Genomic DNA, 27,093 nt, shown 5'->3' with positions numbered 1-27,093 from the left:
GTGTAAGGACCGGAGCCTGACAATGTCCACCCTCCTCAGGCACCTTCCTGCCGCTCGCTCATATGGGCAGCAGGAGATTCCAGGAACCCAGGCCTCCTGTGGGTGAGGTCCTCCACGTTCAAGTGTGAAGTGAAACCGTCTGCACAAGCTTCTCAAACTCATCACACTGAGCCCACACACACTGTCCCCCACGGGAGCAGCTGCGTGCCGTGTCACGGGCTGAAGGGACGTGCCCAAGGGACAGGGGCTCCCTGTCAGGCGCTGGTGCCGGGAGTGGAGAAATGTAGGTCAGGAGATGTTCCCTTCCTGGACAAGAGGCCCCACACACGGGAGGCTGCAGACAGAAGGGCCAGAGAGCCTCATATACTGGTAGCAGGGCTAACGCACATCTGCAGAAACAGCCTTTTTCAGAAATGTCCTTCATTTTCAGAAAGTGTGGCTCAGTCAGGAGAGAGCTACAGGATTTTATGAATTATTTTGGCCCAATAAAAATGGAGTTATGTTTTTTCACAAATTGGATTATTTTGCCCTTCAAGATTAACACAAAAGAGAACACCTTACTACCCTTAAAAGCCTGTGTACATTTAAGACTAGCCTCTTCCCACAAAGAAAACACTCAGAGTTTTGGAGGCGAGGGCTACAACTAACCCAAGAAACTACTTCTGATCTCACAGTCTAGGAATCTGGGGAGACCCCCCAGGAGCCTCACTCAGGGAGCTTGGATATTCACAAACTGACTCACACAAGGGCTAGGGCAGGGGTGGGGAACCTTTTTTCTGCCAAGGGCCATTTGGATATTTATAACATCATTCACAAGTCATACAAAATTATCAACTTAAAAGTTAGCTATGAAAAAAAGCTCCTAGATTTATTGAATTTCGAGTCCTACCTGTGGTTGCCCTGGCAGGGCCGGACCAAATGATTTCTCGGGCCGTATATGGCCCAAAGGCCAGGTATTCCCCACCCTCGGGCCAGGGCAAAGACAAGACTACATCCACCAACAGAGACTATGGCAGCCATGTGTTCACAACTACTGACAACAAGCCCACCTCATTTCTCAGGGGTCCCTGTGTCAAGCCCGGCTCTAACGCCCTACCTGCAGTGAGCCATCCACTTCTGTGCTTCGTAGGGAAACAGAGGCCCCGACACTGAGTGTTTTACTCTTTTGACGGGAGGCTGAGTACAGAATGAGCATGTGACTGAGGAACTCACTTCCCACCTGTCACTCGGTGGCCTCCCAGGCCCCAGGCTGCTGACTCTCCATGGCTTAGGACCCGAGGCCAAGGATCTGGAATGAACGTGGAGATTCCTGGTAACCGGGACAGGCGCAATGGGGTCGAGAACGATGCAGCCAGGAAGCCAGGGGCAAGTCGTCCATGGCACGTGACAGCTCTTGGGAAGAAAAGTAATGGCGGTTCAGCCTCAGACTGAGTGGCTCCTAGGACTGTGCGTGTGGCCTCCCCTGGCTCAGCCATGGCCTCTGCTGCAGCATCTTCTCCTGGGGGAAGACGAGATCCCCCAGAATTCAACCCATCCCTAAGGGAAGAACTTGGACTAGTAGTTTTGAAGTATACAGATAGATGTTTTCATTGCTTTATTACAGTTTGCAATCAATATTATATATATACATATATATATATATATATCATTTTTAAAACAACCAGGTCTGCTAGAAAGGTGTCTTTCTTTTTCTTTGCACCCTGGGTTTCCGGAGTCCTTTACATTAAATACATTATTTTGCAGGCACTGGGCAAACATTTAAGAACCTTTGGGCTTCCAATTCAGACCTTCCCCAAATAAATCCACCTTCTCTATTATGTGGAGTATTCACATTAAAAACACTAGGAAAATACACATTCATTTCATTTTCCATAAGTCCCTTTTCTCTGTTTTCCCATAATCAAAGATGTTGGCTCAGTTATAAATTCAAAAATGCTCCCAAAGTTCTCGATGATGATTCATAGAGAAATCTGAAACACAAGGAAAGAAAAAATTAGCTACAGAAGTGGCCAAATTATCCAAATGTACATTTTCACAAAGCAAATCTAAAAATGGCTTGTGACCGAATACACATAAAAAGAAAGTTGAAACAATCAGTCACTGTCTCCCTGACTGTTCCTCCTGAGAAGGAAGCCGCCGTATCGCCTTAGTGGACACAGCATGTGGAAACACTGTCAGTAAATGCAGCAGTCATCACTGTCCCCATGGCCAGCAGCTCAGGGGTCCCCAAGGAACCCTCTGCACAAATAAAATACTACTATTCAACAGGCATGCTCACTGGCCATGCTTTGACAGGTGCTCTCATGTATGAGGCTCTGAACCACAACTCGGCACACAGCTGACTCAACTACGATGTGCACACGTCCTCTCCAGCACCCACTTTTCCCCCTTCTACAGACAGGAGGACATGCTATTACCATGACACCCATTGGCTCCATCACCTGAGGCCTTCAGACATGCCTCACTTTCCTGCCCCTCCCCTGCATACCTGCCCCCCGCCCCATGACACACCCCTCCCCTGCCTGCCCCACAGAGCCAGGTGTGGGCTGGGCCTGCTGAGTTTCCCTTCCTAGGACCTTATCCTAACTCCCTGGAGAGGTCTGCTCCACATCAAGAGCCTCACTGGGCAGCTCGCATCTGCCAGTGCATCTCCCTCCCAAGACTTAAAGACACATATTTGCTCAGCACTCCCCACAGAGGGTACATGGGCCAGCTAAGCTCTCAATTCCTGCCTAGACACAAATACCAATCTTTACCCCAAATGGCATCTCCTCAGCCGGCGCCCCTATGTCCTGCTCCCAGTGCAGATGACCCACCCACCACAGGCCCACACAGCTCTGTCTACTATCAGTACAAGCACTTGTGTAACAGCACTTTCTAGTTGCTGCAGCAAAAGAGATCAAAAGAATCAGGTGAAATTTGTCTTAATATTTTTATTAGCCCAATACAGCCAACCTGTAATTAACATAAAACCACCGCTGACAAACTTGAGAATCTCTTTCATGCCGTCTCCAGAATCTGGTGCGCATTCTACACCTTGGCCACAGCTTGGCTCAGACCCACATTTCATGGGCTCAGTTTGCACATGGGACCAGCAGCCAGTGTAGGGGCCAGTATAAATCTAGAAACATTTTAAAATTTTCTTTCTATCCCTGGAATTCAGGAATTTTACTGACTTACTTAGGTGTGACTTTCCCATCAATCCCATCCAGAATTTAGTGAAAGAAACAACAAAATCTTTAAAATTACACATTTCTTCAGCTGTGGGAAATTTTCTCCCGTTGTTTGTTACATTACTGCCTGTCTTGGGTCTATTTTCCTGGTCTGTCTTTGTCCCCAAAACTTCTCTTTATCGGTATCTGTTCTGAGATATTCCTCTGATGTGATCCCTCAGACCATCTGGAATCTGATTCTCAACAGTGACATCGCTCCTGTGTGTTGGTGACATTTTTATTCAAGGGGTTTAGTTCTAGATCATGCTTTGGAGCTACAAATGATCTCTTTTTTAAAGATTCATTTAAAAAATGAATCTGCTGTTCCCGTTGCTCCTTTATTACAGCTGTTGTTCTGAAGGTTTCTCTCTAACTGCTGGGCCACCTTATGTGTGGTTGTTCTTGTCTATGCCCTGTGGACACTCAGGTGGAAGCAGAGGGGGTGGACAGTAAGAGGCACAGGTCTGTGAAAGCTGCTGCCACAGCAGTGAGCACCCAACATTCCCAATGCTCCCACAGCGCTCCAGGTCCCCCAGTCTCAGTGATGGAAAAGACAGAGCGCCCCCGGTCAGCTCTTTAGGGGCTAGAGAGACCAGGACAGTCATGACGGCCAGTGTCAGCCAGACCTGAGCTCCTGGTGGCCAGAGAGAGAGAAGCACCCTCTATCACATTCAGGAGCTGATGGACACAGGACACACCAAGTCACCAACACCCCAGTTACTCAAAATACTGTCTACTTAAGTGAGCATGAACTTAAAATACTTAAGAGAAAACAAAAGGTTGCCTTGGCAAAAGTGCATACTCTAGGGTCATCAGCCACTCAAGTTGACCTAAGTCTAGACCAGCAAAGACATGACCTCTGGATCTTCAGCTCTGGACCAAGCACCGAGCCAGCACACAAGGGCCTTGGGGCATCACATATGCTCCTTTTATAAGCAAGGCACCCGGGGTCAACTTGCCCAAGACCAAACCACAGATAAGGGCAGAATTTGGGCTCAAACCCAAGCTGTCTGTCTTCTGACTACCCTAAGAGCCTTGCACTAAAAACATTCAGCTATATTTTATATTTATTCACGCTCCTATTATGCGGGAAAGGGTTGATACACTATGTAGACCAAAAAAATAAATATTATTATAGGACAAAATGAATGAAACCTGGAGTTTTAGAGCTGGAAGGACAATGGCAAACCTCAGACAAATTAAACCTTGGGCCAGGCTTCTTCTTCTTGTGTGACAAGACATTTTAACTTGGTGACGTGTCCACCCACCTGAGTCTAAGGGTCTTTAAGCACAGGCAGAAGCTGAGTGTTCACAACCCACCCCCTTGTAACCCTCCTGCCCACAGGGCTGTGCTCACATGCTGGAGAGCACCGCCACAGCCACAGACACAGCCACAGGGGAGGTCCCACTGCCCATGGGGCTGTGCTCACATGCTGGAGAGCACCACCACAGCCACAGCCAAAGCCACAGCCACAGCCACAGTGAGGCAGGCAATCAGTTTTCTGAGAAAATATGAGATAAGCTGTGTTTTTATTATAGAGCAGTCTATTTATGTATAGTTTTTAATTATCCACACTGTTGGTAATGACAGAAGCATTCCTCAATATCTGAAAATCAATTAATGTCATCTATCACATCAACAGGCTAAAGAAGAAAAATCAAATGATCATATCAATAGATGCAGAAAAACTACTGATAAAAATCTAGTACCCATCATTCATAATAAAAACTCATGAACTTGGAGCAGAGCATGTTCTCTACCATCGACTTGATAAAGAACACGTACGAAAAACCTACAGCTTTCTCATCGGCTTACTGGGGAGAGATTGGAAGTCTCCTACTAAGATCAGGAACAAGGCAAGGACATCCCTCTTGCCACCCTTTCCAACACTGCGCTGAAAGTCATAGCTAATGCAATAAGGCAAGAAAAGGAAAGGCAAGGTGTGCAGACTGGGGAGGAAGAAACAAAGCTGTCTTCACTCGTTAGCTATTAGTTAGCAATTCAGGATTTTGAAAGCCCTTCTCCAAGGAGAAAGGGGCTAGTTCCCCGGCATCTAGAAATCGGACTACCTGGTTCAGAGCTCTGTAAACGAGTTCACAAAACAGCAGGAAAAACACTGTTTCTGTGGCTGACCTGAGGGTCAAATCCATCGTAAGAGCATCTGACACTGCACAGTCCGTCACAAACAGTACAGACGTGTGGCCGGAGGTGCCCAGTGAACATGTCCCAGGCAGCAGGCCACCGGCCACCCGAAGGGAGGAAATCACACGAATCCCTTCAGTCTCTGGAGGAACATTCCCATCCCTAGTGTAAATGCTTGCGGAAGGGGAAATTATCTTAGGAATGCTCATAGTTTCAAAAACAGAGCAAACCATCAAAAATAATCTGTAAAATAAGTTTGTATGCCCTTACTTTCCTGGATCATATTTTGCAAACAAACGTTTTTTGTTTTGAAGACAGAGATAGAAGTAAATTAAACATATGATCCAGGGGTTTTGCCAATAAAATGTTTCTATCCTTACAATCCTGTTTTCTAACTACCTGGCTGCAGGTAGGAGCAAGCACGTGGTGTGAAATACACCTAAGGGAGAGCCAGCACTGTCCAGCACGGCTGCGGCAGGGGCGCGGCCTTACCTCTGCAGGCTGTCCTCTTCCAAAGTGATCTCCATGAATGTCTTCAGTTTTCTGTGAACAGTGGCTGCAACATCCTTCACTTTTGAACTTTTATGTTTACCTATGAGTATATTACAGACAGAAAAAAGACTTTAACATGACCACACAAGACAATCACCTCTACATCAATGCAGGCACAACTTCAACATGACTGAGCCCCCTACTCCTTCTGTGGAGCTAACCCACTTATTGCCTGTGGACAGGACTGACCCCCCACAGGGAAGAGAGTGAGGATCAGATGCTGATGAAGCTCCTCGAAGCTTGAGGCAGAGAGAGCTCCGGTGAACTCCACCCGGGAGCCTGCCCATCAGAGTGCATGCTCACCTGTGCCTCCACCAGGATGACACCTACTCCATTTCAAAGTCCACCCACTTAGCAAATATTTAAGTACCTATTAAGTACTTGGTGGTCATCAGCAACCCAACCTCCATTCTCACCCCCTCCACAAGGAGGAGACAGTCCTCCACCCTGCAGATCTCAACTTGGGACACTCCCTTATGGGAGGCTTTTCTGATGTGTGGCCTGGGGCAAACCAGTCACAAAGTATTATCCTAAGACTGCAGACATAAATGCACTCAGGCTTATGGGAGAGCTTGTTTCAGTGGGAGCACCCTCTAGGTATAACACATTATCTTAGAAAATAATCTCAACATTATTAAAACTGAACAAAGACTTAGGTTAACAGCACTCCATCTGCAGGGCGCTGCTGCATTGCACGCTGAGGGGAGCATTTTATAGCTATTTCCAGGTATTTTCCCAGCACTATTTCCTCTGACTGGGAAGGTCCCATGGGCAAGGCGAAGGCTTGCGCAAATCAGCAGGTACTTTCAGCATCAATCCCAAAACACACCACTAGCAAAAACATATTCAGATTTTTAAACATACATAACAAATGACAAATCCATAAAAATTCAATTCTGAGGCACAGGAGGGACGCATAATGGGTCCAGTGGGGAAAGGTGATGGGGACAGGAACTGCATTAAGCAGCTCAAGCCAGCAGGTTACCGGCGGGTGCAGGCTCAGCCGAGTGGAGCCAGGCAGACAAGTGTCAGAGCAGGGGACCATCACACACGGGAGCTGAGTTCCTAGATGCTTCAGAACAGTTCTAAGACAGAGCCAGAAATAGCCCGGACAATGTAAGAGAATTTTAACCAACCTTTGTTAATCACCAAAATAATATGCATAACAGCTGTGAGACACACAATTCCTTCAATATCATCAGAAGTAACACATGCCTTTAACTCATCTAAAAATGACCTGCAAAAAACAAACATCTGAAATTACTTGATCATGTACAGCCTAATACTTGACAGAAGACAAATATAGGTAAGGCTCATCAACCACCGTGAGTTCTAGTTCCCACACTTTCCACTGTAAATACGTCAACCCCACAGGTGACACATCCCAACCAGAATGGGACCTTCTGGTAAAGTGACGGAAGCTACTCTGTATGTCCACAATACACACCAGACACGGTACACACCACACACGATATACATAAAAACTTAGTATGTGACTGGAAGATAACATACAGCTGCTAAAAACAATGCTTTCCAAACTTTTCATTGAACTTATCTGCTATTTAAAGTTCCACAGGTATCTGCAAAACTATTCTTCCTTTAACCCATCAGTCCTGTCTGTGCCACAAGCCTAGATCTTAGGCGAATGAAGTGGGCTGGACAAATGGGAGAGCGGAGTGCCCAGTGGAAGCCACGCCAGTGTCTCGCCCAATCAAGTTCTGGGAGCACACAACACACAGTAACCAGTATTTTACACATGGACATTCTAAATGCCTACCTTTAATTGAATTTTAGTTATAAGGAGCATAACTAGAGGCTATTTGAATGTATTTTACAGAAAGTTAGAGAAATTCTACTTTACATAGTAAGTATAATGTAACAGTATTTTATGTACTATTTACAATGTATTAGCATACAGTACAATGTAAATGTTTCAGTGTAATATAAATATTTTACATTGTAAGTATAATGTATAGCATAATGTAAATGTTTTTAGCCACTGATAAAAAGAGAAAATTCTATAAAATGTTTTTGTCACAGAGAGAGCCAAGCTCTGAGAAGTTCTGAGAGAGAGGAACAGCACAGTCAGCTCAGGGATGCAGCCACAGTATGAGTATCAGGATACTGAAAAAGGTTACCTGACCACACTCGGAGATTTTATGATGATTCCTATTAAACACCTTGAAAACGGAGGCAGGTCTGAAAGGCACTCTGGGGGGGCCAGCTCCTCTACGTCAGAAACCTAAAAACAGGTTTTGAGTCAGTAACTTATCAGTTGAGACGGAGACATAAATTATTCCACACGGCTTTGGGTTTTCTTCAATGCTTGAGAAAGGCTTTTTCCAGAAACTCAAAAAATGATTCTACTAACTTGAAATTTCCACAATAACTTTGATTAACCTATTATTATATACAAGGCGTCTTATTTAGAGCAAAGAAAAAAGATCATCTCAACAAGCCTTCCGTCAAACAGTCTCTAACCTGATATCACCTTCTGTAAATAACATTTTATGCTAAGCATATTTAACTCATGTTATTAGTCCAGACCCAGTTTTCTCCATTTCAAAATTACTGACATTTTGACCAGAGAATTCCTTGTTGTAGGGGTGCCTTGTACCCCACAGGGTCCTGAGCAGCACCCCTAGCCTCTACCTAGCAGCTCCCTCTCTGGCTGTGAAAATGAAAATGGTACCGACATGGCCAATGTCCTCTTGAGGAGCAGTGAGGACCAAGGCTCTGGGCTCACAACGGGCCTTGCCAGGACTTCTGCCCTCTACCACTGTGACCTTACGGTTTAAGGTCATCCATTACCAGAAACAAACTCCACGTGCACATGGCTCCAGGCAGTCTCCATCCAGAGCCCTCCAGCTGGGGCGTGAACATGCCCACCCATCCTCATGTCGCTAGCCACTGTGTTCTGCCTATTTTGTGGCTGCCTTAGGGAATTCCACTCAGACAACTAGACAGCACTCCTGACAAGCCTTCCTCCTCATGGTTCCTGTGGGGACTCTTACATGTGGAACAGCACTGTTTCATTAAAATGCTTTACCTCTCAAATGTTGTAAGTGCATTTCTGATACAATGACAAATGACTCGACTGGGTAATGTGGACACGTGTCTGGAGACTGAGCACAGATAGAGAGAGGGTGACAAGTCAGGTTGGAGGGGACAGGAGGTGCAGGGGCAGCACACGCTGGAGGGAGGCTGAGGGTGACACAAGCACTAAAATCTGGAGGAACCACGGAAAATTAGCAAACGATCCTGGAAAGTCAACAGAGGGGACAGAACAGTACAAACACTTGATTCATCAAAGAGTAGCAGGAAAGGAAGAAAAGTGGGAGGGGGGGCTAATAAACAAACATCAAAATGGTCAACTTAAACCCAAGCATATCCATAATTCCATTAAAATCAACAAATGAAGCATCCAACTTAATGGCAGAGGTTATATGACTGGATTAAAAAAAGATCCGCATGAGGTGCTTATTGTGCAGAGTGAGGAAAGCCCAAGAGAACAGACTGCGTGATGCCGGCTGCAGACAGAGACGAGTCCCTCAGGCAGGCAGGAGCCTTAGGGTGCAGGCACCTCCTTATAAAGCTCCCAGATGCACGGTGGGAAAATCCAGTGCTGACCTGCACTGGGGACAGGCAGACGGACAAAATCAGTGAGAACACAGAACAGAGGTCTGCAAACTTCTCTAAAGCGGTAGGTAAACAGTGAGTATTTTCAGCTTTGTGGGCAAATGATCTTCACACCTACTCACCTCTGCCCTTATAGCACAAAGCAGCCCCAGAAAATACGTCAAGAACAGGCCAGCTGGTCTCCAAAGTAACATATTTACAAAGGCAGAGGGTGGGCCGTTCACTGGCCTCTACTACTGCCAGCTGTTCAGCACTGAAGAGGGTAAGCTCTGGCTCTCACTCTGTGAAGTCTAGTAATGATTTCCCTAAACCAAATGACTTCTCCAAGTTCTAAGGAGGCCTTAACGCCTATCAGTGTTTTAAATTCAGTTCACATTTGTTTATCCTCACCTGAGGGCATTTTCTCACTGATTTTTTAGAGTGGAATGGAGAGAGAGGGAGAGAGACAGAGGGATAGACAGAGAAAGGGGGGGGGAGAGGAAGGGGGAGGGAGGGAAACACGGATGTCAGGGAGAGACATCGATCCTCGACAGGACTGGGGATGGAAACTGCAACCCAGATACTGCCCCTGACCGGGAACTGAACCCACGAACCTTCAGTCGGAGGAACAATGCTGTAACCACTGAGCACACCAGCCAGGGCAAAATTTAGTTAACTTTTTAAAAATACATGATCTTATGATACAAAATTTATATAACATATATCTATATTTATATACTTCAATGATGTTCCCTGTCAGGTCCCACCTTCTGTTGCTGAGAAAACATCTTTTCAAGTCGCTGTTTTGTGCCCTCAACACCTCCAATTCCTCATGGAGAAACGGCACTTTTTGTACTGAGTTAAATTATGACCCTGATTATGTTGATCTCTCAGCACACAGGCTAATTACATAAAACAGGCCATTGCGGGGAAAGTAGCCCGTGCCCTGGGGTAGGAATGAATACACTATGTGTTCAAGCTGCCTCCTGTGCTTTGGAAAGAGAAGTCAGACTTATGCCCTGAGAGTCAGGTGCACACGTACACTCCTCCAACACCGTGTTGAGGAGTCCTGAACCCACTCACAACCAACCATGACTTTTGTCTCGTCAGCAGAAAGGAATCTTAAGAAGTGTGTCAGCTCAATTAAACCTCTAAAATATGGCAAAAAGAAACGTTCACGAAGGAAGGACTAGTTTGGTTTTAATCAAGAATGACAACATCCTTCACTTATTTTCCCAGTCAAATGACTCTAAAATACAGACTACCTGTGAGGTCCAGCAGCTGTAGAAGCAAATCCCCATTAAACTGTGAGTTTCTTAAAAATACTTCTTAAAACACAAAATGTGCTGCTGGCAGAAAAGAGCACCTGTTCTTGTCAACAAGAAACACAGAAGTTTCAGAACCACGAACTTCACCTTCCGCAGCCGGTGACTGATCTCGACGATAGAGGCCGCCATCAGCGTGGAAAGCACGCCGTGGTGAACGGGCGTGTCCACGTGCCAAGACTGCACGGTTGTTATAAACTCGTGCAGTGGGTTCTGAACAGAGTACAGGAGCTACGAGAAAGCACATCGGTAGTTCAGTGGTTAGAGAAAAGGCACTTCACGAGTGAGCATCCCCGCTGTCCTCCCCCAGGTGCAGGAGTTGCTCCCCGAGTCTGCCCTTGGTTGACACCCACCTCCCCTTCCTGCTGCAGACTCAAATCGCTCAGTACCATGGCTATAGAATGACAGAAGCCCACTCGCAAATACCTGCCTGCCACTGTTTCCCCAAAAGCACAGAAAAAACCTCCAAGAACAAAAGTGTCAATAATATCAATAGAGAAAGAAAGACAAGACAAAGAAACATCACTGACACAAAGCAAACATTAGCTGGGTGCTCTGATGAAGCTGCTCAGTCAATGGTAAGGGACTTGGTGAGAATATGAAAGACCTTGGCACAAATTACACTCCATAGACGACAGACACTCCAACCAACTCATCGAAGACAGAAACATTTCAAATTAACTCAAAAACTAGGCTACAGAAAATATGGCCACCAGCCTTCAACTACCTCTATCAGCTAAGAACAGAATAAAACTGAAAGTTTTCAACATTTCATAAACATGCTCCCATGTAAGCATTTTTAAAAATCTTCATTAAAAAATAACTTGATTGCCCGGCTGTGCATGGCTCAGCGGTTGAGCGTTGACCTAGGATCTAGGAGATCAGGGTTTGATTCCTAGTCAGGGCACATGCCCGGGTTGCAGGCTCGATCCCCAGTCAGGGGTGTGCAGGAGGCAGCTGATCAATGACTCTTGTCATTGATGTTTCTCTCTCTGTCTCCCTCTCCCTTCTTCTCTCTAAAATCAATAAAGATATATATATTTTTTAAAATAGCTCACTCATGTTTTTAACCACTCTTTAGAAAAACGAGGTGCTCTCCAACGACAACATGATTCTGGAAGCAAAGCAAATGTGGCACCCAGGTCACTCGATACCCAACTGGCAAAGGGAACCAAGGGCCTTGCCAGTTCTGTGCTTCTCACTCACAACCGGGTGCTCAGTGTGTGAGGGGAGGGTAAACTAAGACGGAAATTAGCATTTAATCAGGGAAAGTCGTCATATACAGACAATCAGAATTAGCACTCTCAGAAATACATTTTATGGGGGAAATTCTGTGTAATAGCAATTAAGCTCTCAGTAGCCTCTTGCAATTAGTTCTCTGCTTCATGTCCTGCTTAGCAGGTGAGCTCTTACTGCTGGTCTGTGATCTCAAGGCATGAACACCTGTTCCAAGGCTGACAGTCAAACCTGAGCTCCTGGCCCACTCTCACCTCCCAACCAGGTGCAGATATTACCATCTCACACACCAAAGTGTGCCATGTTATGCTATGAAGGTGGGCAAGCACACCTGAAGGACGCTGGCTAGCAATGATCTGCTACCTGGTGCTGTATCTGACCCAGCAGCCCAGGGACACAGCAGTGCTAACAGCTCGCACAAGAGCACACCCTCTCTGCACCCCACCCATCAACTGAGCTTCTCCACCTGATGGCTAACCACCCCGCCCTGTGAAGACGTGAGTACCCGCAGGCCTTCTTCTGGTTGCTTCTTAAAGCTCCAGGCCATACACTCCAGCATTTTCTGGAAGACTTTCTGGACCATATCAAATAGTGCTGCAACCTCTTCATCTGAATTTGTTTTCTGCGTCAAGGAACTTCCAGTTACCTCTTTCAGAATGCCAAGAAGTAACGAAACATAGAAGAATCCCTTCACTAGAAAGAAAATTGGAAAAATCTGTTACCTAATCACATAATTTAATTGAAATTCTTACACATTTTCACTTAATACATGTGAATTACGGTAATTTTAAAGAGGTTTTTACTGGTAAGCCAATGGCAGGTTGACTGGATTAATCTAAATTTTAACATAAATAAAACCTGTTCCTTTAAATATAAGACCAATACTTTCAACAGTGTCTGACTCAGGCACTGGGAACCTGCTCACTGCACACGTGCCAGTGTGGTGCCTTGGACAGCTGGTTAGAGAACACGTCTTCTCTCTCCCATAACAGTGACATCCAATCAGCACCAGCTCCACAGCACAGTCTGAGACGACGGCCCAGAGCTTTCACAATGTGACTGCTCTCTCGCAGCTAATTCTGCGAAACCTCTGACACTCTGAGTGTACTGTTGTCTGTCTCTTCCAAATCACCGCCTTCCCGGTGTTGTGTTAACTTGGGGAAATGTTTTCCACGTGTGGGCCTAATCCTACAACTCATCCTAGATATCATGACTATACCTCCGTTTTAGATACTGTAAGCTCTACTTGAGATGGGTAAGACACTAACCCCAAACCCATTTATCTGCTAAAGTAAATAAAATAAACAGTTGTGCTCCAGCCGAGTTTACCCTTCAAGAAGTCTCTGTCATGACCAGAATCCACAAAGCTTCTAAAATCTTTGCAAACATATTAGAAACTTTCAAGAAACTAATCTCTTTTATTTAAAAGGAGGCAAGTGACACACCCTCCGCACAGTGGAACAGGCGGGAAGGGAACACTGTGCCCCTGAAATGAAGTACAAACAGCTCAGAAGCAGCCTAAGTGTGAGGTTCAGGACTGTGAAAACAGGAAGGTCTGGCCTTACAGCCATCATAGGCGTGGGGTGTGGGAGACAACCTCTCACTTAACTCGTACCTTCAATTACTGACAAAAACAGGAAAAGTTAAAAATTTTAATTCAAAGTGATTTCATTATATTCAAGCAGCAATTGCCTTAGGACCAAATACATGTAGACAGTGGCTTAGTAACACACGGCAAATTCCTGGAGACATGTCAGAATTCACAGTCGTGGAAAACAGTAGACAAAGTCCCTGCTCCCCGGAGCGCACCGGCTCACAGGCAGCCGCTGGGCAGAGCGTCCGTCAGTCTGACACTGTGAGCTTGGTTCCTGGGTTCCCAAAGGCTGAGAGCTCAGGCACACCTGCTCCTCCTGGCTTGGCCGGGCGTGCGCTCTTCTCCCAGCTCCCCCCAGGGACCAGGTCACAATCAGTCTGCCCTTACCTCTCCATTTTAGACAAAGTCAAGTATCTGCTGTAACTCTTATTGGAAAGGTATCCTTTTCAAGGTCTGTCATTCCTCGTGCTGTCACAGCAGCCCAGGTCGCCTGACCACAGCCGTCACTGTCGGCGCCTGACTGGCAGGATGCACACCGCACACATGTGCTGCAGCAGAAAGTCCTGCACTGTTGGGTTATGTGTGTCCGAGGACATCTCTTCTGGAAGATGCACGTCATGCTGGAGGAGACCATGCTTAACTAGTAATAATCTAGGGGTGACTGGTTTTTAATTAAAATGTTGCATTAGTCCAGTGAACAGCTAAACTTCCCAGCGCAATCCCATCTGTGACAGGACTACAATAACGACCAGAGTGGATTCTCTCCTCGGAAACCCTGATAGTTACAAACCTCTGCACAAGTACAAATATCATTTCAGTTCGGTCAGAGGTCATGCCTGTAGCTTAGGGCAGCGATTTTCAACCTTTTCCATCTCATGGCACATAAACTAATTATTAAAATTCTGCAGCACACCAAAAACATATTTTTGCCAATCTGACAAAAAAAGGTATGATTTTGACTCACTCACACTGACAGCTATTGTTGAGTTGGCTGTTGTCATTTTTTATTTGATGATCTAAGGGAAGAGAGGTCAGAGCCCCTGACTCAACAGTCACATGTTGTCTGTTCTAAAAATTCTCACAGCTCACAGGTTGAAAGTTGCTAAACGAGGGCCTTGTTTGGGGGAACAGACACCTCTACATGGTGAAACTGACAACACTGAGGATCTAAAATTCTAGCTAGCTCCTCAAAAAGCATATTTTACATAAAATTAGATTCAGTGGTTGGGGGAAAATAAGTCTTAAATGAAAAATAAAGTTTAAAAACTGTAAACAATTTTTAGTGTTTCAACAATTAAGCTTAAGTTTAGATGCTGTTTCACAAAAGAAAGTAAGAGTTACAAAGAACTAAATGAAGAGGAAAACCTCAAACTTTAAAAGCAACAATATCAGGCTGTGGCCAGTGTGACTCAGTTGGCTGCAGTGCTGTCCCGGGCACCAGAAGATGGCAGGTTCGTTCCACTCAGGGCACCCAGGTTGTGGGTTTGATTCTAGTCAGGGCGTGTGTGGAGGCAGCCAAGTGATGTTTCTCTTTCATATTGATGTTTCTCCCTTCCCCCCACCCCCCTCTCTTCCTTCCACTCTCTGAAAAATGGGAAAAATATCCTCAGGTGAGGATTAAAAAAAAAAAAAAAAGACTGCACATGGCTAGCGTCAACTGAGCAACTGAGCTAGGCTCACTGAATCTAATTTTCAAAACATGATAATCTCATTTTCAATCTCTTCAAGTAAATATCTAGGCTTAGAGAAATTTAGAAGCCAATTCTCAAGTTTCTATAGATCTCAGGAGGAAGCAAGTGCAGCATCAGGATGCACAGGGACAGCAGTTCACAGCCAGTCCACGCAGAATGTGGCTCCCCGGGCTGTGGGGGTGGGGTCACAGCCCAGCAGCACTCCTCTGAGCCTGACTGTGACCACAGCCCACTCTTCCCACCATCAGGTGATGGGGCTGTGAGAATGCAGCCCTGGGACCCACGGACGAATGATCAAGACCATCCCTGGGCCTGGTCCCAGGTGGCTGGCCCCTCACTCACCCACTGAACACATTTCGCTTAATACCAAGTGCACAGCCAGTGTGGCCTCACAATATTAGTTCCTAGGTGACCCTGTCCTTGGGGTACTGGCAACTTCCCAGGGGTCCTGGGGGGGACATGAAATAACCCAACTCACAGCCCTGCATGGCTGGGCAGACGAGCTCTGTGACCTGTACCTTTGCGAGCACGGGGGAGCAGACAGCTTGGCAGCCAGTGCTCAAGGCACACATGGCAAAGTCACACAACAATGAGCAAAACACAGCGAGGCCCCCAAGGCCTCGTCAGAAACTCTGGACTCACTGATATCAGATCCCAGAAACACCTTTGAACTTCCTGGCTGCACCAGCCCACACATCCCTCTTTTGGTGTAAGCTGTCTGTGCTCCTCACCTGTCACTTTAAAGCCACAGTCCTGACCAGCACAGTGAGGGAGGGACTGGTTCTGATTGTCAACTGTCCTAATAGCCCTTTAAGGAGTGCGAGTACCTGTGTGCATGATTGCGAGGCTCCAGTGTAAGAGCTGTATCTGGAACTTGCAATCACCAAGGCCGACCATCACAACATCTTTGCCCACGGTCAGGTAGGTCTGTAAGAGACAGGTGTGCAACGTGGCTCACCAACAAAGGCCAGAGAAAGAAAAAGGGAGTAAGTCCAGCTGGTGCAGTTCCCAGCAGCTGATGGACTGCCAGCCAGCTCACACAGCAGGTATCTACAAAGATGTTTTGTAAAGGAATTTCCATAAAGATATGTTAATTCTCAAGTTACAACTTTAAAACAGAAAAGAAAGTCTTGAAGCCCCTGACAAACCCTGTAAGGAGGGGGAGGTGCCTGTTAAGGATTCTGACCTGGATAATCTGCTGATAAACAGCCCGATGACGCTTCAGATATTCTTCCTCTTGATCTTGAATAAAAGATAAAACTTTGTTTTCCAACCAAAACCCGGTGTCTTCCAAAATGGACAGGTAAACTTTTCCTTCTGTGCAGAACTGTACAAAAGATAGACAGACAACAGAAAGACAACTTAGTAATGAGCACTGCTGGCGACTGCTTCCCGCTCTGCCCTGGGGTGGAGACCGGCACACCTTGTGCTGCAGATGGATACTCAGCCGGCAGTGCAGGCTGAAGGCTCGCAGGGCAGTTGCCTCACTGAAGTACTCAGCTTTCCCACCAGGCGACTGCAGAATGGACTCCAGGTCTACCTGAGATAGAAAACCAGCTGACAAGTCACCACCACACCGAGTGTGGCAGGGACCACAGAGGGGACGCACAGCGAGGACGGTGGGAGGCACCTGACACAGCTGCCCCAGGAGAGGAACCCCGAGCAGCAGAGGTGACTCCATCACACAGCAAAGCTGTCCAAGAAACACACAGGCTTCACTTCCTCTGCCCCTGCAGAACCTCCCACTAAGGAACAAGGAAATCCTTTAAGTTCTTGCTTGAGAAGCCAAGGAGCAAGCTGGTTAAAGCCCTTGCCCCTGGGTAAATTCTGACCTGCCCTCAGTGAGGGGCAAAGTCAGCCCTATTAGGACAGACCAACCAACACAGGAGAGAAAGGCAATCCCAGGACATTCCTCTCCTCCACGGGCAGGTGGGAGCCTCCAGCCTGGACTCCGGGCCACACACAAGAGCAGTTGTGTCTGCTTGCGGCAACACAGATGGAGGGGGCGTCCCTCCAGCATGTCATAGGGGGTAGCACCACTCATCATTTGTGCTGGGGACACTCCCCCGCTTTTCCTAGAACCCACAGGCTGCCCTGCTTCCTGTACCTGTTAGGCATCCACATCTCATGTCCTTGTCTGCAAAGTGAGGGAGGGGACTAAGTAGCTCTCCACTCCTCCCCAGCCGGGAAAACTTTCACGATAAGTATGAAAAATTCAGAACTTACTTTGTCACACCTGCTCTTTCGTGGAGGGACTACCTCTCACGGTGCCCGTATCTGTTCTATAGTTACCTTGGACATTTCCAGTGCTTTCAAAAGGTGGTTCAGCTTCTTCCGGGGCGCAGCAAGCAGGCTCTCTCGGTTCTTCGGGTGGATCAGCAGGTACTCTATGTAAACCAGCGCCAACTCGGGCTTCACGGGTCGGGGGTCATGGATCTGCACCTTCCGCTTAGACGCTGAGTTAGTCTGAGAGAAGGAGAGCAACAAACTGACACACTTGTCCCCGGAGAGCTCTACGCGGACAGTCACCCTCGCCAGCAGACTTAGAGATGTGACACGTGCACACCTTTCTCTGGGGTGGCTCCTCGGGCAGCCAGTCACAGACGAGTTCCAGGATGTGTCCCACCTGTCCCCAGGAGCAGAGACAGTCCAGCAGAGTGCAGTAGCTCCTGTCCCCAGCCCCTTCCTCTTGGTTTCTCAATGTGGAGATAACACTGCAGCTGAACATGCCAAATACACAAGGTCAGACCAAATGTTTCAATAGCAGTTTCCCACTTTTCTAAAAGGTGAGGAAGACAAAGCAGCTGAGAACTGAAGGCACGTAAGTCCCTCCTGTCACAGGACCTTCTCCACGGCCAGAACAAATACTCCCACTTCTCCACCCTTAGACACGGGCTGAGACCAGCACAAGACACCGGACTGAGAGCGGCTTTAGGGAGACAAGTGTCAGCCCAGATACAGGGTCAAGTCCTTGGCATGGTCACATAAACCCCCTTTGCTCCATGTTGTCTGTCAGACTCCAGAGCTAAGACTCCTAATTCAGGGATAACGATGTCTGTTTAGCATCAACACATTAATTTTATCATAAAGATGAGTAAAAATAAGTAATTTTCACTGAGCTAACCAACACTCCTGAGCAGGGATGGGGAATGTCCGGCCCCACGAAATCATCTGATCTGACCCTGCCAAGGCTCCCCAAAGAGAAGCAGTCCCGGCCATCCCATTAGGGTGAGGGTGTTATAAATATCCAGATGGCCCTTGCAGAAAAAAGGTTCCCTACCCGTGCTCTAGAGCAACGCTATCAAATAAAAAATGTAATGCAGGCCACAAAAACAAGCCCCTATATCATTTAAATTTTGTAGTCATATTTAAAAAATAAAGAGGAACAGGTAAAATTAGTTTCACTAACATATCTTATTTAACCCAACCTACCCATGCTATCATGTTAAGATGTGATAAAGGAAACTACTGAAGACATTTTACACTCTTCACACTGAGTCTCCCGAGTCCACGTGCATTCTGCACTCACAGCACAACCCCACCCAGATGGCCACGCTCCACATGTTGCAGCCACACTGGCCAACGCACGATGGTGGACAGAGGCACACCTCTAGCGTCCCAGCACATGGGGCTTGACAAGCACCGACTTAAGGCTCAGAAAGCTCTAGCCCCAGTCTCCACGGGATTCCTGGGCAACTCCGGAGCCACGGGAAATTGCAACCTGCTCTCCCCTGCACAGGGAGAGGAAGGGAGCTGGGAAGGAGGCAGCAGCTGAGAAGTTAAAGCTACAGCAGGGCAGTCTGCTGAGTGTCAGAGGGATAACAAGCACAGCCGTGGCGGGGCTCCCACTCCACTGCTGCCCAGACAGGTACCTGAATGCAGGCACAGCAGAGGGCGGCATGAAGGACATCAGCATAAACAAGGGGATCCTGCAGCGGTCGTCCTGAAAGCATAAAGGGGAGAACAAAGCGTAAAGGCATTCGAACACAGTGATGCTCTGCAGGCCCCCATACAACTTCCTACTCCCACGCTGTCACAGCAGGAGCGTGACCTGGCCGTACCCAATGGGAGCGCTCGCAGCTATGGGACAGCCTTCCTCCAGGTCCACGCGACACTTCACTACTGTGTGATGGCTAATTTGTGCAGACATTTAAGAAGCACCTTCTGTGTACCAGGCGCCAATGTGTAGCCTGGGGCTGCACCAGGAACCAGAATACACAGATTTCTTGCTGTCAAGACTCTGACTTCTGTTGTGAAAACAATGCTGATAAAAGGAGAAAGGTTATCTGCACACAGCTGGTACCCTGAACACGAAACTCAACGGAATGAAACTAGTCGGAGAAAAACTTTCAAATAAAATAACCGGGAGACGGGATAGTTTGGTGGGAAGCATGGAGAACAGTTTGCTGGAGCTGCCTCACAACTACTAAGGGCCCCAGGCCCCACCAGCCCGCTCAAGGCCACACCTCTCCTCCTCCCCGACAAGGACGTGGCCGAGGGTGTGGCCGGTGGTGGGTAGGGCTGAGGGAGGGCAGCGGGCAGGGCTCTCAGTGAACTGGCAGCACTCCCACTACCTGATGCAATAGCAGAGCACAGTAAAAACACCCTCGGATGGCTGGGAGAATGAGGGCCGGTGGGTCCCAAATAAAAACTATTCTGAAAAGGTACTTTAAACGGAAACAGAAGCAACATCAAAATAGGATCCCTAATAATCTGTGCTCAGCGCTAACTGCACCCTCCCCCAGTAAGGAAGGAACTATGTTCTCAGTGTCACGGAGCAGATGGGCCATCACTGCTGCCTCCACTCTGCGTAACCAACACTGCAGACGGTTCATTCACTAGGGTGGCCACGTGGTTCTCCAAGCTCCTGCGGAGAAAGGAGCTCTTTTGCCAGAATCACTTGGAATTAAGGAAACTAATTAATGGCCCCCCTTGGGTTCCTAGATACCCCCAGCCCACTACTGTCATCTCATCCAGCGTCTTCTGAGACTCCTAAGGGAATGCCAGCTTCTCAGTCCAGTGGAATTTGAGCTTTAAATGTGCTGGAAACTCTGGCAGCAGAGGTGATTTACTTTCATGGGCAGCGGTTTGCATTTTAGAGGCAGAATGAAGCTCAGGAGCATGTCAGTCACAGAAAGACAGCTCACAGAAGAGCCGAGAGAAAACTCTCCCAGAGAAGGTGGTTTCTAAGACCTATGACCTTTCCCCCTCAGACCATGCTCTCTTTATAATTGGGAATAATTTGTATTTTTCACTATTAGTCATATTTTCATCTGTTTTTGAAATATGAACTTCCTTCAGAAGTTAAATAAAAAGTCAAGGAATGAGAAAGCTTCTTCCATCCAAACATAAGTAATAACATCCGTGGTTATCTTTGTCCTGATAACAGACATGACTCGGACACTTCAGAAACGCATTTGCTTATCGTCTGGTATCAAATGCTGAAAACTGCCCACAAAGCTTGGGTGCTGCAGCATCCTCACGTTCACAAACTCCCCTTTCTCAATTCCCAGCAAAGACTCTAAAATAGCGTCACAGACCACAGAGACCGAATGCTTACCCTCGACATTCCCCTGGCTGCTGGGAACACGGAGCTGAAAGGCACATGGCCTCCGCCCTCGGGAAGGCTAGAAGCCAACCTTCCTGCCAGGTGAGAGCTGGCTGAGCCCTCCTGCTACAGACGAGGCCCCAGGATGAGGCAGAGGTGCTGGGCCCTTCTGCTTATTCTGCTCCAATGTCACCTCAACGTGCCTGCGTACAAGTGCCAACCTTACCTGAAACACTTTCAGGTACTGGGGGAGCACGGAGGCAAACTTGTCAATGGTGTAGAGCCTGGCCTCCTTGTTCCTCTCCATGCTCCTGTGAATGCTCTTCCAGAGGATCACGATGATTTCCAGCAAGCCTGCCATGGACCCGGCGTCGTTCACGGACAGGGTTTTGTCCAGAACCTAAGATACACATGATTTTATTGCAAAAGAATCAAATCATAACAACCATTAAGATAAGATAACAGCACTATGTCTGAGAGCATGTCTCAGAATTCTGGGCATAGAGCAGAAATGTGAAGGACACCAAGTCTATTTTCATGTCAGGGTTTATTGTGTATCTGAGAATCTCTAAGAGGTAGATCTGCTTTTAAAAGCCCACCCAAGAAATAACACATTCTAAATTAAATTACCCTATATCCTCTCAATAAACAATTTTTATTAATTAAAAATCCTCTCAAAATCAAAATGTATAACCTGTCATCAGCTAGGGACATAACACAATAGGAAAGAGCACGCTTCTTCTTAAATGTCTTCTGATTTGTTAAAGGCTGTCACTTCTCACCACAGACCTCGAAGGGAACAGACCAGGGGTGGGGGGGTGGATACAATCTGATTTACTCAATGTGGTTACTACTGAAGCTCGGTGACATCGCCCATTCCACAGGGAGGGAGGTACGAGGGCTCTGGTGTGACAACTGGTAACCACCAACCCCACTCATCATGGGCTTCCTCGGCTTGCTTTTAAAATAATACACCCATTCACGTTTCCCAACTTACGCTGGCAATAAGCCATAACCGCTGCTGTCTATCATCTGAGTGTCTGGCCTAAACCAGAGGCACTCTAATAAATCCCTCTTCTGCCATCGCTGTAAGCTGTACACGTACGTGCCCCGCCCAGACACACACTGGCAGAGCCCCGTGGCGACTGCAGCACAGCTTGAGAACCTGCAAGTAGCAGCAGACACCATGTCCTGGAGACGCAAAGGATAACTCATTTCAGGTGTTGGTATTTATGTGCTACCTACTCAAATGTAATGGAAAGTAGCGTGATGAATGAGGGAATGTAAAAAGAGCAATAGTAGTTTCTATATAGTTATACTTTCTAATGGGCACTTAATACTCTGACTGAGGTATGGCCAGGCAAATGTACAAAGCAATGAAACCACCAAAGTCTTACTGTAGGAATGATACAAATAACAGATTAACAAAATTTCACTGTATTTAATTCCACTTTTCACAGCTCCAATGTCCAGCACAGCAGCCTGGTCACAGAGTCCAACAGAAGCCATCACTTCTTACAATGTGCTCAGTTCCCAAGTGAGACCTCACTAAAGAGGAAGCCAGACAGCAATGAAAAAAAAGTAAAAGGACACTTCAAAAACTTTTGCTTTTAGCCTTATATGCTTAGAATATCTATACAACAAACTGTATTTCTCTTCTAGCATTGTTATTACAATGGAACTACATATTTCTAAGCTCTAGTGTTTTCTGATGATAGACAAAATGACCTAAAACTTTACAAAATGCAAGCTTTCTCATTTACACCTAGGTTTTTAATAAAGAGACTGGAGGATTCCTTCAATGTTTAAAAACATAAGTCTCAACTATTAGTCTCGTAAAATATGCTTTTGCTCTTTTGCAAAACCATTTCCACCATTAGCACGAGTCTGCGAGACCCAGACAGAGGCACTGCTTGCTCTGCAGGCCAAGATGCCTGCTCACTGCCCATCGCTGTGCCCACCTCGCACACTGCAGCCCCTCCCCCTGTGGACAGGGGTGGTCTCCGCACTGCCCTCTTCAGCTAAGGTTTTTGAAGGTGCTTAGCAGCGAAGAGATCACCTTCCTGAAGAATCCTGCCCGCCCAATCCACATATGGAGGGGAAAGCCCTGAAGAGAGGAACTCAGACCCCATCAGAACAGGAAGCAGGACAATTCCGAATGCTCTCTGCTGGGTGTTTCCCAAACCCAGGCTGAAAAGGCCTGTGAGCTGATCCAGCCCCTACTGAGGGCCAACTATTCAGATGAAATGCAGACCACGCTTTCTATGATCTCCTTTCTCTGTCCCAACTCTGTAGTCCCTGACTGGGACAGAGGAAAGGCTGGTGGGGAAGTGGCCACACAAGGTATGAGTGCAATGGCACGTGTGTGAACAGCACCCTCCTGACATGCAGCCAGACAGCCTGAGACCAGTGAACAATGCAAGTCACGCACGAGCCCTGAGCAACCTGTCAGCCTGTGTCAGAGGTGGTGGGCACAGGGCAGGAGCGAGGCAGGACCAGCCAGCACCGGGGCTCACAGTTCCATGTTTCAGCAAGAGTGCAAACTGTCTTGGGTGCCTTTCTTCTCAAGGCCAGTTTCCTAACCTAGTTGAGCACCACAAAACTATCCCAAGATTTTACTTTCAATGTCCTTAGCACACAAGTTTGATTACAAGCTTAGATAGTGCCGACAAGTAGTATGTCTAACCCCCAAACATTCTACTCTTAGGCTCTGACTGGTCACTTTGGATTCTGAAAAAAGAGCAGCCAAACAATCCCTTTGATAAATCACTTTCGATAAATTACTTTTTTTAAAAAAAAAGAAAGAATTCTAAATAAAAATCAGTCCTAGAAAGTCAACTCCAAGATGTCTCTAGGAGAATCTTGTGGCATAGGTTAAGAGTCCCACCACCTAAAATATTTTAACGTCCGAGTCCAATACAGGTGTGCCACCCCTGACAGAATCAAAACATATGGAGACACTTAAGGCAAAGAAAATCGGGGACAGGTGTTCCCAGTAATAATTTCCTCCTATTACCTCCTACCCAAACTCCACAATGAAATACAAAGGATATACAACAATTCTTTCAAAAACAGTATTTATGATCCTCCAAAATAATTAGTTGGAATGTCAATACTAAAAGAATAAGTAGAAAAAAAATTCCTAATGTTGGGGATGGGGAGAATTCCCCCACTTCTGATCTAAAACCAGATTAACGTAATATGTGTGTACAACAGTCTCTCTGAAATGATGAACCAGCCAAGCTTTTTATGCTTTTTAGACAAAGAAACAACACATTTGTGAAGAACCGACAGGACACAGACACTTAGGTTTGGGTGCTTATTAGTGAGAAGCATGAACAAGGTTGGGCTTGGTGGTGAACTGGTGAAGGGGTCACGTGGTTGGTTTGTAAAGGCTTTGGCCCTGAATTCCTAACTCTAGCCATTGCAGGACCTTCTGGGGCAGCCTGCCTGGGCCTAGGCCCTGCACAGCCGAGTGTCCACTTACACTCTCATTCTCCTTCCCCCTCTCCTCGTCTTCCTCCTGCGGCTCTCGCACGGCCTTCCTGATGCAGGCATTTAAGCAGTGGCGGATCACGTGAATCAGCTTTGCTACAATGTGTAAGAAAATCAAGTTAATTTACATGTGTCTTCAACAAAACTACCTTTAACTAGTAAAATTATAATCCCAAATAATTACAAGTGTCACTTAAGGGACATCACGCAGCAATGCACTCAAGCATGGAGCTTTAAAACGCGCCCCCAGTGAGCACAGGTCACAAGCCAGGCTCCGTGGAGAACAGCCCCAGGGATGCAGTGGGTGTACCTATGTTGGTGCAGGCGGTGTGCTCGTGGGCATGCTGGTAGAACCTCCTGGCGGCAGCGTGATTCATCTGCAGCAGCGTGACGCAACGCTCACACCACACCTCCTCCGGCAGGTTCACGGGCAGGAATGAGTTAAAGATGAGGCTCACCAGGCGCCGACACACAGGCCGGGAATCTGATTCCAGTCGAACCAAGATATGCTCCATGGGGCATATTTTCCAAAACTGTGTAGAAAGCATGTGTGGAAAAAAATGGTCAATGGTTACTGTAATCTTGAATACATTTTAAGTAAAATTTCCAGAGCATAATAAAAAAGAAACTAACTTTTTTATTCAAGAAAATTCATTTGGCAGTTACAAAATAGTGTTGGGGATGTAAAGTACAGGGGATATAGTCAGTAACACTGTAATAACTATGGATGGTGCCAGGAGGGTACTAGACTTACCACCCTGATCGCTTTGTAAGTTATATGAATGTCTAACCACTATGCTGTACACCTGAACTAAAATAATACTGTACGTCAACTGTAACTAAAAAATAACAAAAACTTTTAAAAACTGAGCTGTATAATCTTGGGGGAAAAAATGAAAATTTCAAATGACTATAGAATCTGTGACCCGTCTTCAGGAAATTTCAGTTAATAAATCCATATTTTAAAAAGCACTGACATATAAGGTACCCGAGTATAAGGCTGTTGGGAGGGTTAATCATAATTAGCACCATGCTCGATGCATAGTAAACTTAAATGATAGCTGTGATTATCAGAGTCTAATCATTTTAAATTTCCTAAAACATCATAAGTTTTGGCCCACTAATATGAAAACTGAATTTTAAAATTTACAACAGTTTTTACAAAAGCTTAAGTGAACAGCCCGTTTCCTACCTGGGAGACGCACCCAGGGCTACTGGACCATCGACCTGGTACCTCCCCCCCAGTGCCAGCTTGCCCAGGGGACCTCAGCTGCTGCCAGATAACAGCACAGATCAGAAGTGACCTGTGGCCCTCTGCTCACAAGCATCAAAGCTGTCCACTGCCCACAGAGGAGGGCCAGACTTCTAGGCAAGAAATCCAAGGCAAGAGGAAAATATCTCGGAATAATAGAAAGAAAACAGATTTCAATGGTGAAACGTTCAAATCCCATCTCAGGGCCAGCCGGTGTTGCTCAGTGGTTGAGCATCAGCCCAGGAACCAAGAGGTTCCAAGTTCAATTCTGGTCAGGGCACATGCCCAGGTTGTAGGCTCACTCCACTCCCTGGTGGGGGCATGCAGGAGGCAGCCAAAGGATGATGTTTCTCTCTCATTGATGTTTCTGTCTCTCTATGCCTTTCCCTTCCTCTCTCTAAAAATCAATAAAAAACATTAAAAAAAAAAAAAATCCCACCTTGGGCCTTTATTCGCTGGCAATCCTGTGCAAACACATACACCTGAAATGTTTTCCCATCTGTGCACCAGGGAGCCCCCATTGACGTGTCCATTTCTCAAGGACCCGGCTCTAGTGATCACCCCTTCTTCCCAGAAATTTTAAAACATGCTGAATTCCCTGCCTCCTTCCAGGCCCCACCTCCGCTCCTGGGCTTTTTATTCTGTACCATGGATCAGTCCTTCTGTCCAGGGCCTTGGAGACTAAGATGAGGCTTGGACCTCCCTGAGCTCAGCCCTCTCTCTCAGAATGGAAGTAGAGAAAGGGTAACTCTCATTGCTCCAACGCTGGATGCAGGAGACCCATGACTGCAAACATATCCATGAGTACCACGAGCATGACCAGTGTCGGACAGCAGCATGCAGCCCATCATTCCAACCTGGTGACAATCAGCCACCATTCCTATTAGCTGCCTCTCCACCCTCTGGCCTTGAGGCCCAGCAACCTCTGACCTTGATTTTCAAGGACAAACCTTTGCAGGGACCTTACTGCTAAACCACTCTCTGCCTGGCCTCTACAGAACCAAGATCAAGATGACAGAGGCACCTCATTAAGACAAAACCCAAACTCCATCCAGGTCCCAGGCCTTTTGTCTGTTTACCTGTCTCTCCTGTTCTCCTGGGGAGACCTATTAATAAAGGGAAACAATGTCCTCTCCATCCCTCACCTCCACAGCCCTGTGCAAGCAGATTCACAAATCAGACAGCACTGAGCCAAGCACTCTCCTTCCAGACTCAGAATCTAGTTTCAAGAGGCTGTTAGACAAAATCAACCAAAAGTGCAGCCAGCTTTGTTGTTGAAACTGATGTGCTGATTCTAAAATTTAAATGTAGCCAAAGGACTCTGAAGGCAGGGGCTGGGGTTCATGCAGCATACACGGGGAGCTGCGGCATCCAGGGGGTGTGGTGCGGTGCAGCCCTGGCCCAGGACAAACAGCAGGTGAGCCAGG

General features: G+C 46.9%; 1 protein-coding gene across 3 annotated transcripts in view; it reads right to left on the bottom strand.

The window, feature by feature from the left end:
* Positions 1–1,579: 1,579 nt before the first annotated feature.
* NCAPG2 (non-SMC condensin II complex subunit G2) overlaps positions 1,580–27,093 on the bottom strand; it is a 49,400-nt gene continuing 23,886 nt past the window's right edge. Inside the window, exons 14-28 of one of the 3 annotated variants that reach the window (XM_087820891.1) lie at positions 24,725–24,947; positions 24,407–24,510; positions 21,146–21,319; positions 19,244–19,314; positions 17,938–18,091; positions 17,664–17,837; positions 16,795–16,911; positions 16,558–16,698; positions 16,199–16,298; positions 12,592–12,779; positions 10,941–11,081; positions 8,046–8,149; positions 7,044–7,144; positions 5,848–5,947; positions 1,580–1,970 (exon numbers count right to left, since the gene is read on the bottom strand). In XM_087820891.1, the coding sequence (XP_087677017.1) occupies positions 1,919–1,970; positions 5,848–5,947; positions 7,044–7,144; positions 8,046–8,149; positions 10,941–11,081; positions 12,592–12,779; positions 16,199–16,298; positions 16,558–16,698; positions 16,795–16,911; positions 17,664–17,837; positions 17,938–18,091; positions 19,244–19,314; positions 21,146–21,319; positions 24,407–24,510; positions 24,725–24,947 (1,944 nt within the window). In that variant the 3' untranslated portion in view covers positions 1,580–1,918. The remainder of the gene's footprint in view (positions 1,971–5,847; positions 5,948–7,043; positions 7,145–8,045; positions 8,150–10,940; positions 11,082–12,591; positions 12,780–16,198; positions 16,299–16,557; positions 16,699–16,794; positions 16,912–17,663; positions 17,838–17,937; positions 18,092–19,243; positions 19,315–21,145; positions 21,320–24,406; positions 24,511–24,724; positions 24,948–27,093) is intronic. The other 2 variants (XM_087820893.1, XM_087820892.1) reach the window with 2 other exon arrangements.

This window comes from Miniopterus natalensis, chromosome 10 (genome assembly GCF_054644295.1).
Source record: "Miniopterus natalensis isolate mMinNat1 chromosome 10, mMinNat1.hap1, whole genome shotgun sequence".
Classification (NCBI taxonomy): domain Eukaryota; kingdom Metazoa; phylum Chordata; class Mammalia; order Chiroptera; family Miniopteridae; genus Miniopterus; species Miniopterus natalensis.
This window is presented reverse-complemented; position numbering and strand designations above follow the sequence as displayed.